This window comes from Mastigoproctus giganteus, chromosome 10, assembly GCF_048544385.1.
Source record: "Mastigoproctus giganteus isolate SK-2022 chromosome 10, ASM4854438v1, whole genome shotgun sequence".
Lineage (NCBI taxonomy): Eukaryota > Metazoa > Arthropoda > Arachnida > Uropygi > Thelyphonidae > Mastigoproctus > Mastigoproctus giganteus.
In genome coordinates this window covers 108013005-108032374 of record NC_143584.1, presented here as the reverse complement: position 1 = coordinate 108032374, position 19370 = coordinate 108013005, and the positions used below count along the sequence as shown (strand labels likewise).

The window sequence follows — 19370 nt, the reverse complement described above, 5'->3', positions numbered from 1 at the left end:
TCCAGCTCACTGCCAATGTTTACTTTACCTACATCAATCTCCCTCCTGAATAACTCCTCATGCGTGAATGTAGATGCAAAATACTCGTTTAGATTGTTAGCCACCTGAGCAGGATCCTCAACTGTTGAACCATCAATATCCAGTGGACCAATCTGATTCATCCCTTTCCTTCTTGAGTTTAATTATGTAAGGAACTCTTTTCTGTTTTTCTTTGCATCCTTTGCCAAGTATTTTCCGTAGTCTGCCTTTGCCTGCCTAATCTCCTTTGTGACTTGGTTACAGACCAACTTATATCTATCATAGGCTTCTGTGTCACGTGTTAATTTGTATGTATCCCATGCATTTTTCTTCTCTGCCATATGTCTCATTAGTTCATCTGACATCCATTTAGACCTTGAACAATATTTCTTAGTTGGTATGTAAAGCCTAGTAGCTTCCAAGATAAGTTCTTTGAATGCTTCCCATTTTGAATTTGCTGTTGGTAACATTATCAGTTGGTCCCACTGTATAGAATTTAAATACTGTCTCAGTCCATCGTAGTCGCCTTTACGAAAGCAATAACCCTTCCCTTTACCCCGATGGTAGTTACCTCTTTGAGTAAATCCCACTTCAGCACACTGTGATCACTGCCACCTAGTGGTTCCTTTATCTGCAGATTCTTAATGCATGAAGAATCACTACTGATAATCAGATCAACAGTATTGCTCCCTCTTGTTGCCTCACGAACATGCTGATGTAGAAAACAATCATCCAATAAATCCACAAAAGCCTTTCTAGTATGCGAGTGACCAACCCACAAATTCCAGTCAATATCTGGGAAATTAAAATCCCCCATTATAAGACTCTCTGATTTACTGGCCCACTCTATTTCCCTGTACAATATCTTATTATACTCATCAGAGTCATTAGGCCTATAGCACACTCCTACTCTCAATTTTGATTTCCCTATGCTTATGTCACACCAAACTGACTCGACACTGCCCTGTCCATCGATGTCGACTGGCTTCACTTCCTTGGACTTTATGTGTTTCTTAACTAATAGCATTACCCCTCCTCCCCTCCTGTCCTGTCTATCCTTTCTATACACATTGTATTCCCCAAATTCCAGTTCCGCATTACTTATATCTGTGTGACACCACGTCTCTGATATCCCAAAAATATCTGCCTTTGATGTTTTGAGCAATACCTCAAATTCATCAAATTTATTTACCAAACTTCTAGCATTGGTGTACACGCAAGTATACATGCATCTGTTTCTATTCTTAGCTACCCTAACGCAACCCATGTGTTTACTTGTACCGCAATGACTCCCAGCAGTCTCTGAAATATCCTGCATCTTGTTTTTCAGGCTTCTGCTCATTTCAATAGAAGCAGTGCAAGAATCACTTCCACCTCTGAATACAAGATATACAAGGTATACAGGATATATTATAATTCAACTAAATCATGTAACACTGTAATGTTCAAGAAAGTTCTTTTCATCTGGCATCCACTGTCTTTATATTCATGCATGGTATCTTGATAAGACATGTCATCTAGTCCATGTAAACTCACTTTTACCAATGTTTACTTCCCACATATTTGATGTATTTTTGTTCCATGATGACTCCCAATGATGATGCAATTTCTGTATTCTCCCATATACCAATATGACGCCAATGAATCAGAGGTAGAAATATTAACTAGATAAGACTTAGAAGCCGTTTATAATGTTACTCCATGGTTTCTTACTGATCGACTTAAATCTATGAAAAACTTAACTTTTATAGATCTAAACTAATTTTTTTAATGTATTGGTTACTACCATTTGAACATTAATACTCATTTTTAAATCACTCTTCTCAGTTTCCCTGAATATTATAACATTTTTACTAGTTTTTACCAGTTTCTTCATTGTATGGAATATTTATGCACTGCTTCCCCGTGCATATGGGAGAATACTGAAATTGCATTATCATCATTGCTAGGCTGTTCAACCATTCTTGCTTTACCAAAAACAGCGTAAGAACATGGGAAAATAGAATCTACACCCTCTAGTCCATCATGCTCTGGATCTTTGCTAAACTGCTGTTGATATCCATACTTTGTTTTAGTTCATGCCGTCATTGAAAAAGTTTGAATAATTCTTTCCATCAAATTACCCTTAAATTAACTTCAGAATTGACAGCAGTTAGCTTTTGATTCTTAATCAATAAAGCTGTAGCCACAGCCTCTAGATCCGTCCATTTATCCATAATTAAATTCCCTGAAAATTTCGTTACTTTGAGTTTCATTAGACAAAAAAAACTTTTGTTCTAATGTTGTAATTTTATATTTAAAGTTATAGATATTAACTTTTTATGAGTATTCTAACAATCTCTGTATATTAACCCAATTTCAAGGACAAATACAGAGCTTACCTTACTATATTTATCCACTTTTCTCACCCACAGCTATATATATAATTCCAAAATCTTCCTTAAATAACTCTATTATCTTCTTGTAACACAATTCCCACTTTTCAGTTTATGGGACTAATATATAATCAACCACTGCTGTTATTGCAATGGCTGCCATTTTACCAGTGCCACTGCAACATTAACTAGCAATTTTTTTTTAACACAACACTCAAAAATAATTGCAATAAACACTACAAATGTTGCTAAACTATAAATCTAGAATTATGCCAACTTTCTGCACAATGAATAAGTTCAAATTGTCGCTATCAAATTTAAAAATCAAGAGTGGGAACAAACACAGCACAAGCATACTCTTGACATCCTGACTGTGTTGTTCTATTACGGATAAACTTGTGCGAGGTGCATTCAAAAAATAAGTTCCACCAGCTGCTATCTTTTGGTATAATTGCGCAATAAATGTGGCGGCTGCACGGAATGCAGTTCATATCGCATGCCCCCTGGTAGATGAGTTTTGTTGACATAGTGGTAACAGTTGTGTAGGAGCTAGCATTCGTAATGGCACATCAGCTAGAATGTTACTCCAAGTTCGAGGTACATGGAACAGTATGATTTTTGTGGGTGAAACATCTGAATTTTTCCAAGATCCATCGTGAAATAACGGCGGTGTATGGGGAAAATGCAATGTCACGTCCAGCCATAGTGAACTGGTGCCAGGAGTTTAAAAGTTGTTGCACAGAATTGATGGATGCTGATCGAAAAGGAAGGCCATCAACATTGACCAGTGCAGGCTTGATGCAGGTTGATGAAATGATTCGCAATAATCGAAGACTGACAGTCGCAGAAATGACAAAGGAGTTTGATATTTCGATAGGCAGTGTTCATTCCATTGTCCGTGAACATCTTGACTATTGCAAATTGTGTGCACAATGGGTTCCTCATTCACTGACAGATGAACACAATGGTTGACATTTTTTTTTTGTCTTCTCTAGCCTTCTGTGGAAGGCCACGGCTTCTTACGCTGCATCATCACTGGCGATGAAATGTGGGTGCACCATTTCATCCTAGAAACGAAGAGAACGTCTATGGAATGGAGACATAACATCACCTGTATGGAAGAAATTCAAAGTTTCACCATCAGCAGGAAAGGTCATGGCCACTGTTTTTCGACTGCGAAGGAGTTTACATGGAATTTATAGCAAAAGGCACAACAATTAATGCTGCCTCATACGGCCAAACATTTTGGTCTTTGCAAACAACCATGAGAAACAAGAGGCCTGGAAAGTTAAGCAAGGGTGTTGTTCTCATTCATGCCACACAATGCACGCACAACATGACACTTTCTCCAAAGTTTTGGATGGGAGGTGGATTTCTATCCACCAAGATATAGAAATCCACCAAGGAGTGGATTTCTATCATCAGAGAATCGAACGTTTAGTCACACGTTCCGAGAAGTGTTTACACTAACTCGGTGATGATGTGGAAAAGTAGTGCAAGGTATGTGCTTTCTATTGCATAATGTTACATACATTATGCATACATAGATTCTAAGATGGATTGCTAAGTTGCTTCAGGACAGAAGGTAGAGGGTTGTAAATAATGGGTATCTTCCTATTGGTGTAGTGTCAGGAGTGGGATTTCCCCAAGGATCAGTTCTTGGACCATTGTTCTTTCTGATTGATCCCCAAGGATCAGTTCTTGGACCATTGTTCTTTCTGATTTTCATAAACGACATTGATGAAGGGATAGCAGCCATGATGTCAAAATTTGCAGGTAGTGTAAAGATTGGTAGAGTTGTTAATGCTCAGTTCCAAGCAGCACTCCTTCAGAATGGCTTGAACCGACTTCAAAAATGTTCAATGCCAAGCAGTGCTCCTTCAGGATGATTTGAACAGACCAAAAATGTTCAGAAAAGTGGCAGCAGTGTTTTAATGTGGCAAAATGCAAGGTCTTACACTTGGGGAATAGCACCCCCAAAATAAAGTATCACTTTGCGGGGTTGAATTAAAAACAGTAGAGGAAGAAAGGGATCTGGAAGTTAATACAGGCAGATATGAAGTTTTCTGAGCAGTGTAAACTGGCAGTGAGGAAAGCCCATGGTGTCCTATCTATGATTTATCAAATATTATCATGTAGAGATATGGAGGACGTAGTCCCATTGAATAAGGCAATTATATGACCACATTTGGAATACTGCATTCAAGTATGGGGACTCATCTGAAAAAAGACATTGAGCTTCTTGAAAGGGTCCAAAGATGGGTAACTCACATGGTGAGATTGGTAAAAGGGCAACCATACGAGAAAAGATTCTGATTATATGGACTACAGAACTTGGCAACCAGACACCTCAGAGATGTGAGCTGATTAAGATTTATAAGGCTCTGAGAGGGGGTTTGTAAAATGAATGAAGGTGGAATTTTCACTGTTACAAAGAAATCCAGAACTAGGGACCATAAATTCAAATTACAGGGGGAGAGGTTTAGACTAGATTGTAGGAAGGTTTCCTTTTAGTCAACAAGTCATTGATTGATAGAATAAGTTGCCTTCACAGGTAGTTGAAGCTAACATTTGAATAAATTCAGAGGTCAGTTGGATAGTTACTTTGTGTGAGGAGGGAAACACGTAATTTGTATTTTCTTATCTACTTTTTTCTTTTTTTTTTACCTGTGCAGAAAAGGTTTGTGGCTTCCTATGCTATATGGCAAATACTATTACTATTCCAATCAGTTTGGGGCACATTGAAGTGATCCATAATTAGATATTTACGTTTGCTTGCCCATTCCATCTGCACATAGCGACTCTCATCATACCTTTCACAGTCTTCTGGTCTGCGGATTACTCATTATCTGTTTTCTTCCAACTAACTCATACCACACTGATTCTATGCTGGCAGAAGTAACTTCTGACTCAGCAAAAGCTCTTTTCAGGATACTTTTGATAAGAAGCATGACCCCATTTTTCTATCTTTCTAATTACATTATACAGGTACTGCCTATCTTATGTAATACTCGACTTACAGAAATTCTACTTTACCAGCCAGTTTTTGCCGGTAAATGGAGGTATTGCAACGTCAACATCTTGAACCCAATAACACATTTTCTTTTTTATTTATTTGGTAATTTTCCAAGACCCCAGAAGCTGAAAGTTTCGCTATATAACTAAGCTATTCATCTCTCTAAAAGGTCCTTTTTATAATGGAAATTGCACTACACTTCCATCGTTATCATATGTTCCATTATAAGAATCAATTTTGAACGGCTTTGTGATATTTTTCTAAAACACATTACTGAAGGTCACAACCATAAAACAATAAAAACAATTTGTACTTTCGGGTGTATTGGGCTTTTCTGTTAGTGCAATATATTATAAATGGGTAGTAAACTCAATCCTATTGCATTTGTGATAATACTGATAACTGGAATTCTGTGGGTTTTTACGTTACGGTAATTACGAAAATAAATTTTCAGAATCTTCTCTTCATTCCTATTTACCTATTACAATGGTGAAGGAAAAGCGACTAACGGAAAGTGAAAGTGGTGGCAGAGCTAGGAAACAAAACAAAATTGATTTAAAAATGAAGATGATTAAGAAGTATGAAGCAGGACAAAGTTTGTCATCTATTTCACAGGAATTAGTTGACAAATTAGGTCACCTATTTCATGGGAATTAGGTCTCACTGCTTCAACAGTGAATACTATTTTAAAGGACAGTGCACGTATAAAAGAACATGTTAAAGGATCAACAGTGTTTAGATGCTATATCGAAGATGGAAATGCTATTAATAATATGGATGGAAAATCAGATTCAGAAGCGAGTGCCTCCGAGTCTAATGTCCATTCAAGCAAAAGCAAGAAGTATTTATGAAGACATTAAGGATAAGTACAGCAAATCCCAAGCCAAGTTTGTGGCAAGCAATGGGTGGTTTAATAGGTTCAAGTATCGCGCTGGTTTCCAAAACATTAAAATATGCAGTGAAGTGGCCAGTGTTGATTCTGCAGCTGCAGAGAAATTTTGTGATGTGTTGGAAAAAAACCCTTCTAGATCTCCACAGAGCCCTCAACTTCCGCAACAGTGTACTTGTCAGCTGAAGAGTTGTTAATTCTGGCAACAGTGCTTGAAAGGTATAACTTGCTGACATTATGCCTGTCTCCTCTCTCTTTTTTTAATTTTATAAATTTGGAATTTTTGTAATTTTGTATACTTCTGTAATTTTTCCTGTGTATGAGATAAAAAAAACTGAATAAATAATTCTATTTACATGTTCCTCGAACATTTCTTTTTTGCTTCAATTAAATTCAGCGTGCATAGTTGCGAGTGCTGCATAAGCATTTAGGGAAATTCCGACTTACATAAAATTTGACTTACATAGAGTTCCATGGAACACAACCCTTACGTAAGTCAAGGAGTGGCTGTACACACCATAATGGAACACATCATCCCCAATTTCTGGATGTCACCACATTTCTGTTACCCCTGTTTTGTCAGTATTAGTTGTCCTAACCAGGACTTTAAATTCACTCGTTTTGTTGACAAACACTCCTGACGTTACTATAGACAGAGTTAAGACTAAGTATTCTTCTACACCTTGATGCACCCTTCATAGTTATTTAGGCTTATTTCCCTAGCTTTGTTTTCTCATTCATTTGAATTGTTGCCACACCCACAACATCTTGCGGCAACTCCATAGCCAGGTGGGCAGGAATAGCAGTGCGTAGCACACGCTTCTTGATTAGACTGGGGTTCGAGCCCGTGACCACCAAATACGGAGGATGCGGAAAGGTCAGGGAATGACGACCACATATCCCAAAGCAATATGGTCTTAGTTGCTAATGCTCCTAAAAATCAAATAACAACAACAACGACATCTTGCCAACATCAGCTGTAGCTGTTGCAGCAACAGACAAGAATTCTTGAGATGTGTGTAAGCATTACTTTGACCAATATCATCAGTTAAACACGTCTTTGATACCCTTCTCCCCCTAATTAGCAGTTTGTCTGACCCCTTAGGGACTCAGTGATACTAGCAAAATCTCTTTCATCATCTTTGTCCAAATGAATCGTCTCTACATAAAATAACTTCCTTCTACCTACTAGGGCAGGCCTCATTGATTAAAATTTTTCTGCAGAGCCTTTCAGAGTCCCACAATCCTTGTGTTAATCTACATGGCTTTCAGCATACAATCCCTCCTGTCATATCTGGACAGAATTGCTGACACATATACTTTCAGACCTAGCGTGTGAAATTTTTTCATCATGGTCCTGTATTTATCCAACAAAAGGTCAGGTTGTTGTTCTTTTAATACTGTTAATTCCCCCCCCCCCCATGAATAATAATTCTCTCTTTACCACCCTTAAAATCTAACAATCTGTAACACTGCCATTGCTTTGATTTTGGTAAACACACCCTGGTTCTTGTTCACCTATCTTATGACAAAAAATGTTACCTATTTCCCTAATGATAGAATCTCCCAATAAAACTAAATATCCTTCAGCTAGAGCAGTATACACTTGAATATTCTGTTCTGGGATCTTTATTGGGGATGCATCACTTGGCAGGTCATAAAATATTTGAGTCCCTGATTTATCTCCCAGTTACAGTTGTTTCTAGGGCAAGCACCCATTTCTTCAGTGACTCAAATTCTTCTCGTAACATATCAAATTTTAATTTGAGATTGGTACGCTCCTTACATTGGGTGCAAAGAAAAGAATCATCATTGAGCTTGGTTTTTCTATTAGACCAATCCTTGAATACATGCCACTGGCTAAACAAGCAATGAACTCATAACTGAAATGCCCACAGGTATTTCCATCAGGGTCATGATGTTCTTAGACTTTATATTGAAAGAGGAGTTTGTAACAACCATTATTTATGTAATATTTGAACTTCAAAAAAATTGCAAAAATTAAATGTACAATATATCACAGAATTTAAATTAATAACGTATTACAGAAACTGTTACCAAAACTTTATCCATTAATGAATTTAATATTAAGCTACTAAAGTTACTGGAAAGAATTTATCTGGTGCATACTATGGCCACAGATGCCAATGCACCTAATAAATCCCCAAACAAACAAACAAGAACTTAGCAGAATTACTTTAGAAAATTTGAGGATTATTAAGGATATTAGAGATTTTAATATTTTCAAAGATAAGGTCATGGTTTCATTCAATGTAGTTTCCCCATTTATTTTTTCTCTCCAACAAGCCACTGAGTATTCTAGATGGCCCCTAAATAAGGATAGAGTGTTGGGGGAAAGGACCTCATTCTGTAGGGAATATTTTTACAGCTTTGAATTTGTGTCTCAGAATCATGAAGATGTTCAGTCATAGCAAGTCAGGGTACAACTATGGGTGTCTCTGTTAGCTCCATCATAGTCAACGTTGCTACATTGCTGCAAAGTTAATATTTTTAAAACTTGGCTGTTGCGATCCAGCTCTAGTGGCACTATACTGATGATGTGTTTGTGGTAATTCATGGGGGGGGGGGAACAGGACCAACAATTCTCCATTATCTTAATTCCCTTTTTCCTCACATCCCATTTACCATAGAGACAGACAGTTCCTTCCTTTCCTGGATGCGATGGTTCATTGTGTGGGCTCATGCCTTTAGATTTGCCAAATCATAGGTGCTCTAACTTTGTAATAGACTTTTCTTTTTGTGCTGCTGTCTGTTTTAATTATGGGGTCAGTGCTGCTGATTTCCAAGATATGCCACTAGGTATGATGCAGTCTAATTTATTACCAACAATTCTCCATTATCTTAATTCCCTTTTTCCTCACATCCCATTTACCATAGAGACAGACAGTTCCGTCCTTTCCTGGATGCGATGGTTCATTGTGTGGGCTCATGCCTTTAGATTTGCCAAATCATAGGTGCTCTAACTTTGTAATAGACTTTTCTTTTTGTGCTGCTGTCTGTTTTAATTATGGGGACAGTGCTGCTGATTTCCAAGATATGCCACTAGGTATGATGCAGTCTAATTTATCAAACATTTCATTGGGCCTTTTCCTATATACATCCATCACTTACACGCCATGGATTCATAAAATCCTTAGAAAGGGATTTTACTTACTGTCCTATGTGTTTTTTTAAATTTCATGGTTATATCTGATTGACACATGCTGTAATTACATCATTCTGTCATTGTGATTTGATCTCTTCTCTGTTTCACCATTGCAATATAGTTGATTAAAAAGAGTTTCTATGTATTTTTGCAAAAGCAGTTTTTTTTTTTTTTGGCTTTTTCTTTTTTCAAAAAAATAAAACTACATTAAAATTGGAATTTTTAAAATATTTTGTAAATTTCTATTTATTTTCATTAATGAATTGACTGTCAAATGCTAGTCTACGTTTCAAAATAGAAACACAGAATAATAGCCTTTTTCTCTGCACTGTGCATGCTGCAACACAGCTAATTAACAATATCTTCCAGTAAGAAATCAAAAAAATATTATTATTATTATTTATAGTCATTTATTATTTATTATATATAGTCATATGGCACAAGGAAGTCTGAGACTTATGCTGCACCAGCCAAAAAAAAAAAAAACTTCTGAGTTACCTTGAGGAGGGAGAGAGTGAGTCAGAAGTAGAAGGGAATCACCAAGAAAGAGAATGATGATGATATCCTGCTCAGGACCCTGGGTGTGCCAAGCTCATACTCACCAGATGTGAGCCCATGTGGTATATGATATAAAATTTCAGAAGACATATATATAAGATTTTCCATGTATTATGAAATCTGAAAAAAAAAAAAAAGGTAGCATATTTGCCTTGCGTACTGTATATAGATGTGATTTTTTTCAATTTCAAGAATCTGGAAATTTAATGACATTTGCAAACAAATAAGCATAAGGATAAAATGCAGAAATATTGTTTCCTGATGATGAAATAGCAAAAATATGTGGCTATGTGAGGACAAAATATACAATAAAATACACAAGCATTGTTAATGAAATTTCATGGATATGGAAAAAAGAGGTAGTGATGGTTCTGAAAAAGGGGTCATTTTTGATTTTCTGTCTTAACTGATTTACTGATGGCAGTAAACAAAAGATCCCAAGTTATGTTTCATTGTGGCAACATTTTCATAATAAAAAATGTTAAATCGAAAGTGGTTTGCTCCCGGTGCTGGCATTGGAAGGTGACTCTACAGGGTACAGTACTATTACGCATCTTCTGAGCAACCTGAAAGCATGTGGAATTCCTTTAAAAAACTGTCCCTTATGATAATGTGCCTGTTATAGTAGGCCTAAAAACTGGAGTAGTGAGAGTATTAAAAGAGGCGATTGAGCACTTAGTGGTTAAGTGAATAGGCTATCCTTGTCATCTTATTGTCTGCTGAAAAGGAATATGCCTTTCTGTGAAAGTGTATGAATATTTAGTAGACATTTACATAGAGAGAGAGAGAGAGAGAGGTACTAAAAGGAAAAACAGATTTAAACAATTTCAACTGATGCATGCCCCTGTAGTAAAAAAAGACTTTGAAGCATGTACACATTGGCTGTCTTTGGTTAAGTGTTAACTAGACTAGTAGAGCAGTGGCAACCTTTTGACAGTTCTGTTTAAAGAAGAGGGAAGAAGTGGTGAGAAAAGCCATGTGACCTTTTCTCACCACTTCTTAATTACCAAATTGAAAAGTACAAATGATTAATATTGAGTGCCACATACTTATCCAACTCTAGTTCATCAACCAAATGAAGTTTTGAAAGAAGCCAAATTAATGAACTCCCCAAGAAAAGAATTTCCGAGTCACAAACTTCTGGTGAATGGTGAAAGCAATTTTTGATGTGTTATCCTCACTTGTGCAGAAATTATGTTTATGTTTCTCTCATGTGACTTGAGTAACACAATTTGCCTTGTTGTTTTAAATGTGATGCCAAAATTTGAAAATGTGAACATAGCTCTTCAATGCAACATACCTCACATCCACTTATTGAAGTCATTACTCCTAGATATCTTGGTTATGTGTAAATTTATTATACTAACACTTTTTAAATCTTTCACCTCCAGTTTGGAAATGATTATCTTAGTGGCAGACTAAACCAGAAGAACGATTCTGACTTAATCACAGTCAATTCTGCCAAGGACATGGAGAGTCTAAAATATCTGAAGATTGTTCTTTTGTCCAGTGAGGAATCAGTATTTTATTGTTGCCTGTGACTACATGGTGTTGAAGTTCCCATTGGAAAATGATATCCTTATAAGTGCTGAAATTGCACAAATTTCATCTGTTGGCAGTGCATCATTTTCAGGGGTCATTGTAATAAATAAAACTTTGACTCAACATTTATGAAGAAGCCAACATCTGCAACAGTATCTTTCTTGAAGCAATGAAATCAGTTAATGTCTAATTGAAATGAAATCCACAGATGGAAAAATCATAGATAAAATTAAGCTAATGTGTGAAAACATACTGTCCTGGTAAAACAATCCTATGTTTGTATTTTATTATAAAATGTGTATGTTGTTATGGAATTTTAATTTCTAGTAAAGTGTGGACTTTTATAAAATCTTCCTTTTGCTACCTCTCTTGGTGGTAGCAAAAGCTGGAGCTAGTGTGGTAAATTTAAACAACAAAACTTATTTTTTTACAAAAAATGGCAACAGCGAAAAAAAAATTCCCTGTTTTGGCCCAAAAATCTTCTTTTTTTTTTTTTTTTTTTCCCCTCTTACAATTATCTGACTTTCCAGCTTTTTGAAATTCTCAGTTTGGACTGTGTTTATATTCTGATAAGTTTCTTAGCTGTTCTTGATTTGCATCTGTAATAAAATGCTGTAATCAGATAATTTTCTGGATAGTTAAATTACAGTTATTGCCAGATAATGATATTAATATAAAATGTCATATTAAAAATTTCAGATTGCCCTCTGTTTATTAATTGCTTTATACATCATTTATATAATAGTGAAAAGCATGCCAAAGTACGAGATATGTTTATAGCAGCAGCTAATATGTCTCCAAACAATCCAGATCCAGATGTACAGAGTGCTCTTGGAGTATTATTTAATCTTTCTGGAGAATATGACAAAGCAGCAGATTGTTTCACTGCTGCAGTGCAGGTGAATCCACAGGTAAGAAATCATTCTCTCCTGAAAATTTATTTGAATTTTTGAAGTCATTATTTTAAATTATCTCTATTCATAATTAAAACAGATTGAATTCTGTTAGAAATGATTAACACTGCATTTTGAATTTCACAAAATTAAAATAAGTTCCATAATGTTCTATGAAATATGATCCACTTGTTTTGGAAGAATGTCTTTGGAGTTGAACCTTATCTGATGAGAACTTTTCTAGGAAAAAGCAGTTAACAAAATAAAATATTTCTTCACCACAAAATTAGATCATATTCATTTTATGTTTTATATATTAACCATAGTTAAAAGCAGTTATAAATCCAGAAACATCGACAATGACCCGGGATACCTCTATAGAAATCACTTTCATTATCAGGCCGTTATAGCTATCACAGTGAAACAGGATCTGGTTTTGAATATCTGTAGGGCTGTGAAGTATGACAAAGAATAGCAGAATTAATCTGAGTCTTGCTTACAACAACAACAAAGTGTTTTTGATAGCTTAAGCATTGTAAGTTTCTATGATACCTTTGCTGAATATTCTTATAAAAAAGATTTATTCTTATAAATCTTTAAAAAAAAAAACGATTGTTGTGAATAATGAAATATGTCTACTTCCTGAATTGTAATAGTTACTAAATAAGATATATTCGGACACTTTTCTTTTTTCTCTGAAGGCAGCTGCACCTAATCTCTAAACATGCATGTAGAATTTCTTAGTGCTCAAACACAACAGTGTCACAACATCTAAAGGAATTAGCACAAATTGGGTACCAAGTTTAAAAATCTTATTTTCATTACAAATTCATTTTTATAACTATGTAATATGGTATGGGCAGTTTTATTGGCATGAAACTAATTGAACTAGATGCTAAAATGCTAGTTAGATGTTTTATGTATTAGATAGTCACTTAGAACTGGCTAGCACTCTAGTATCATCTCCCCTATGCTACCCAAACTCTTTTAATGATCTCTTCCTTCTTTTTTTGTCTTCCTTTCATTATTTATTATTTTTCCATTCATTTTATTCATATTTTTTATTATTTTCTTATAATTATTTAATATAATGCCTACCAAAACCCTTTATTAAATTTTGATTCTGTTAATAGCAGCTAGTCATGCTTTAGTTTATTGTACAGTAATATGGTTTGAGCAAGTTCAATGCTGATGGGATTCTTCCTCTTGCTCAGATTATGCACCTGAGGGGTCATAAATTCAAATTGAAGAAAGACAGTTGTAGAATATAAATTTGCCTTCAGCCAGCAAGTGGTTAATTGCTCGAACAAACTTCCATCTGTTGTGGAAGTTGATAGCTTAAATAAATTCAAGGAAGAACTGGACAAACGTTTGGGTGAAATGAGAAGGTATGCTGATGCTGTATAAGCTTGCTTTCTTGCATTATATACTAATGCTAATTCTTTGGTTTCTCAGTTGAGTTACTAAGTTATGAATAGTATTCTGCTGTGAATTTGGATATTAGGAATCCTCTTCAAATTTGATCCTTACACTTAACAGAATTATGCAGCACTTAACAATCCTATATGAATATTCACTGCTGTAGTGATGAGTTATCCATGTTGAACACTTCAAAAATTGTGTAGAACTGGTCAAAAACAACTGTAGTGAAATGTGCATGTCAACCTCATGGCACCTCTACAGTCTCTTATCACTGTAGCTGAACATGTTTATATGTTAATGAGCAGAATGGTGTTTGCTGCCAATGCATAGCTGACTCTTCATACTGTTTTCAAAAAACCTCCTTGTGTATACTGCGAAACTTCCCAATAATAGACACCATTGGCACAAACTGTGTTGAACGTCTTTGAGAAGCTTCTGGTAATGGGAGGGGAAGGAGAATATATACTTTAAAATTTACAGGTAGCACAAGCATAAGAAGTATTTTTGTCTGATGTAGCTGAATAGTCAAACATGAGAGGGCAGTAATGCACATGCATTTGAATGGACCTTGCTTTAAGTCTGCATGTGTGCTAAATACACTTAAGAATTGTATTCATTCTCAGAATAATTAATTATAAACTTCTCTGACTTAATGGTTATGCCAGAATATAAAAAGAACATTTTTTTTTTACAATTTTATTGTTTTGTTTTATATAAAATTTTATTTCAAATGTTAGTTTCCAACACTTAATTTCCAACAGTTGCCTACCTCATTTCCTGAAATGTACTCATGTCTGTAATAATTACAGACACGTGAAGATTGTCAATGGGAATGTAATCTACACTCTCTCGAAACCAAATAGCCAAATATTATCCCTCTTGATTAATGCCTTCCTTCAGAAGACAGTTCATAACTATTTTTGGGCTAATTTATTTTAAGGAAGAGATAGAGCTCAGCATTGGTGAATTTTAATAATGATCCAGTACTTCCCATTTTCAACATCAGATGTTTTAAAACCCACCACTGATAGAAAATTAAAATTATTATTATCATATTTTCTTGAATACAGGAACTCCCCGATTTACGTATTACTCAACTTACGCAAATTCGACTTTACGTAAGTTTTTTGCCAGCTGGTGCAAACTTAAAAAAGATCGTGGAAACATATTTTGCATCCTATGGGAATAAATGGAGCTATCGTGAGAATATAATATGAACCCAATAACACATTGTTTTTTTTTTTTTTTTTTTTTGGTAATTCGTTCCAAGACCTTGGAAGTTGAAATTTTTGCTATATAAATAAGCTATTTATCTCTCTAAAAGGTCATTTTTATAATGGAAATTGCACTACACTTTCATCGTTATCATATGTTCTGTTATAAGAATCAATTTTGAATGCCTTTTGTGATATTTTTCTAAAACACATTTCTGGAATGTCACTATCATAAAACAATAAAAACAATTGGCAATTTCTGGTTTATTGGGCTTTTCTGTTAGTGCATCTAATTATAAATGGGCAGTAAACTCGATCTTATTGCATTTGCAATAATCCTGATAACTAGAATTATGTGGATTTTTACATTATTATGGTGAAATGTGTTCCCCTTTCATTTGAAATCTTCAGTCATATAAAAAACAAATTTTCAGAATCTTCTCTTCATTCCTATTTACTATGATGAATGGAAAGTGACCAATGGAAAGAGCAAGTCCTGGTAGTGCTAGGAAATGAAATGAAACAAAATTGATTTAGAAATGAAGATGATTAATTAAGAAGTACGATGCAGGACAAAGCTTGTCATCTATTGCATGGAATTAGGTCTCGCTGCTTCAACAGTGAATACTGTTTTAAGGGACAGTGTGTGTTTAAAAGAATATGTTCAAGGATCAACATATTTCACACTGGGGCCCAGTCTGCCCCAACAGTGACCATAAAACAGCATCCAGGTGCTATATCGAAAAAAAGCTATTAATAATATGGATGGAAAATCAGATTCAGCAGCAAGTGCCCCTGGATCCAATGGCCATTCAAGCAAAAGCAAGAAGTATTTATGAAGTTATTAATGATAAGTACGGCAACCCCCATGCCAAGTTTGTGGCAAGCAATGGTTGGTTTAATAGGTTCAAGCATCGTGCTGGTTTCCAAAACATTAAAGTATGCGGTGAAGTTGCCAATGCCGATTCTGCAGCTGCAGATAAAAATTTGTGATGTGTTGAGAAAAAAACCCCTTCTAGATCTCCTCAGCACCTCCACGCTGCAACTTCCGCAGCGGCGTGCTTATCAGCTGGAGAGATAATTCTGGCAACAATGCTCGAAAGGTAAAACTTGCTGGCTTTATACCTGTCTCCTCTCTCTTTTTGAAATTTTGTACACTTTTGTAATTTTTCCTGTGCATGAGATAAAAAAATTTGAATAATTCTATTTACATGTTTGTCGAACATTTCTTTTTTGTTTCTATCAAATTCAGCACGCATAGTTGCGAGTGCGAAATTTCCCTAAATGCTTATTTAAGGATTTTCCGACTTAAGTAGCATTCCGCAGAACACAATCCTAATGTAAGTTGGGCAGTTCCTGTACTGTGTGCAAATTTTTTTTTTTATAGATAATTTAAGTTGTGCACTCAAATTTTTGGGTGCACAGTTTATTCACAAATTTAATCCAAAGCAAATTCGACATTTTAAAAGTTTTTATATGCCTGTCTGCTTACACCTAAAGACATTTTATTTAATACAGATATTTATTAAAACACAACTTGGAGTGTTGTACTGCTTAAGAAGTTAAATTTCCTATTTTGGAAATGAACATTCTTTTTCCCAGCAATACATACAATTCACATAAATATCAAGATGAAAGGTAATGTAATATATTCATTTGTCACTTCCCTGTACCCTTGATAGGAATCATCTGACCTGTTTATTGCAACTTGAGATTTAAAGTTTGGCACCATTTACTAGCAATTGTAATCTGTAAGGTATTATATATATGTTCTACATACCAAATTCTATGCAATTGCTTGTAATTCTATGCAATTGCTTCATGGGTTATGAAAAGCTGAAAATAATTTACGAGGCAGCAAATATCTTAAATCACTGCTGATAGAAAATACAGTGTTAGTGAAGAAAGTAAGAGTATAAAAGACTAGAGAAAGAAGGAAGTTAATGGTGTAAAATAATGGAAAAAGGAGGGCGTTTTAGCATTAGCAGAGGCATATGATGCAAGATTATACAGCATCAGCAAAAGGGGGAGGGGAAAAAGCCTTCCCATTTCACCCACCCATTCGCTCCAAAAGTTTGTCCACTTCTTCCTTCAATTTATTTAAGCTATCAACTTCCACAATGACAGGTGGAAGTTTGTTCCAGCAGTCAGCCACTGCCACCCATTGGCTAAAGGCAAATTTCTGCACATCTATTCTACAACTCTTTCCTCAACTCCTCAGGGGCTCACATTTGGTGAGTATGGGCTTGGTACATCCAGGGTCATGAGTTGGATATCACCATTCTTCTCTTTCTTTGTGATTCCCATCTACTTCTCTCTCTCTTTTTTTTCCTGGTGCAGCATAAGCCTCAGGCTTCCTTGCACCATATGGCTAAGAATAATAATAATTTCAGTTTATGCCCCTGGTTTGTAATCTGAACAAGAGGGACATTAAGCCAGCTCAAACAATTCAAGGACTTATACACCTCGATCAGATCACCTCACAGGTACCTAGTCTCCAGATGCTGCAATTTGCAGAACTTAAGCCTTTCTTCTTAGGTTGAATCCCTTTGTTCCCCTTGCCAGGCTTTTTGCCCTTCTCTGTACTTGTTCTAGCAACTCTACATCATTCCTAAAATGAGGCTTCCACACCTGTAAATACTCAACTTGTGTCCTACCTATTGCTTATACGAGGGGATAATAACCTCCTTATCCCTATGGCCATAGATGCTGATGCACCTGCAGAATTCCTGTATATCATTGACAAGACCCTATGACATGCTCTGGCAGCCTGGCTGCACTGTTCAGAAAACTTCATATCTAACTGCATAATTACCCCCAGGTCTTTTTCATTCTCTACTACCCTGAGTGTAGTACCACGCAGTTGGTACATTTCTCTGGGGGTTACCATATGCAGTACTTTGCATTTGTCAAGGTTACACTTCAGTTGCCACTTCTTAGCCCATCTGCCCAAATTATCTAGATCCTGTTGCAATAGCACACTGCCATTACTGTCATTAACAACCCTGCCAACCTTTGTATCATCTGCAAACTTCGACATTAAGCCTGATATACCTTCATCAATATCATTGATAAATATACAAAACAACAGTGGACCCAACACCGAACCCTGTGGGACTCCACTAATAACATTAGTCCACGAAGAGCAGCACCCATTGATTACCACCCTCTGTCTTCTCCCACTTAACCATCCTTTTATCCATTGTAGCAACTTACCCTTAATACCATTCTGCTCCAATTTGTACAATAGTCTTTCATGCGCAACAGTGTCAAATGCTTTCCTGAAATCCAAATAGATGATATCAAAATTATTTTTTGCATCCAGTTCCTTTGTAACCACATCATAATATCCTATCAAATTTGTCAGACAAGACTTTCCCTTAACAAACCCATGCTGTGTCTGAATTATTGCTGCAGTCTTGTCTAGATGATCCTGCAATGCATCTTTAACCAGTGATTCCATTATTTTACCCGGAACAGAAGTTAAACTAACTGGTCTGTAATTACTCTTGTCACCCTTCGATCCCCCTTTGTGAATTGGGGATACATTTGCACATCTCCAGTCTGTGGGAACCTCCCCCGAGTCCAAGGATGCTCTCATAATTATGGCCAAAGGTTTGCTTAGTTGCTTTGCCGCCTCCTTTAATATAACTGGAGAGATCCCATCCACCCCAGGTGCTTTTCTTATGTTTAACTTCAACAATTTCTCCTCCACTTTGCTCTCAGTTATTACAAAATCATTAAGCTTCCTGCTACAATTTGATAAACTTCTGCCATTTCCAAACCTTAATAACTCCTCGTGTGTGAATATAGATGCAAAATACTCATTCAGTTTGTTTGCTATCTGGGCAGGATCATCAACAGTCGATCCATCGATATCAAGTGGACCAATCAGATTCATCCCCTTTTTGAGTTTATATAAGTAAAGAAATCCTTGCTGTTTTTCTTAGCATCTTTTGCCCAGGATTTCTCGTAATCTGCCTTCGCCTACCTAACCTCCTTTGTGACCTGATTACAGACTAGCTTATATCTGACATAAGCTTCTGAGTCGCTTGATAATTTATATGCATCCCATGCATTTTTCTTCTCTGTTAAGAGTCTCATTAGTTCATTTGATAACCATTTAGGCCTAAACCTTGAGCAATATTTCTTAATAGGTATGAAACTTTTAGTAGCTTCCATGATTAATTCCTTGAATGCTTCCCACTTAGAATTTACTGTTGGTAACATCGTCAGTTTATCCCACTGTACAGAATTTAAAAACTTTCTGAGACCTC

The 19370-nt window shown here is 35.9% G+C and overlaps 1 protein-coding gene across 4 annotated transcripts in view; it reads left to right on the top strand.

The window, feature by feature from the left end:
- Pex5 (peroxisomal biogenesis factor 5) overlaps positions 1-19370 on the top strand; it is a 321598-nt gene that overhangs the window by 247386 nt on the left and 54842 nt on the right. For all 4 annotated transcript variants that reach the window (XM_090383596.1, XM_090383595.1, XM_090383597.1 and 1 more), the window contains exon 14: positions 12310-12475. In XM_090383596.1, the coding sequence (XP_090239722.1) occupies positions 12310-12475 (166 nt within the window). The remainder of the gene's footprint in view (positions 1-12309; positions 12476-19370) is intronic.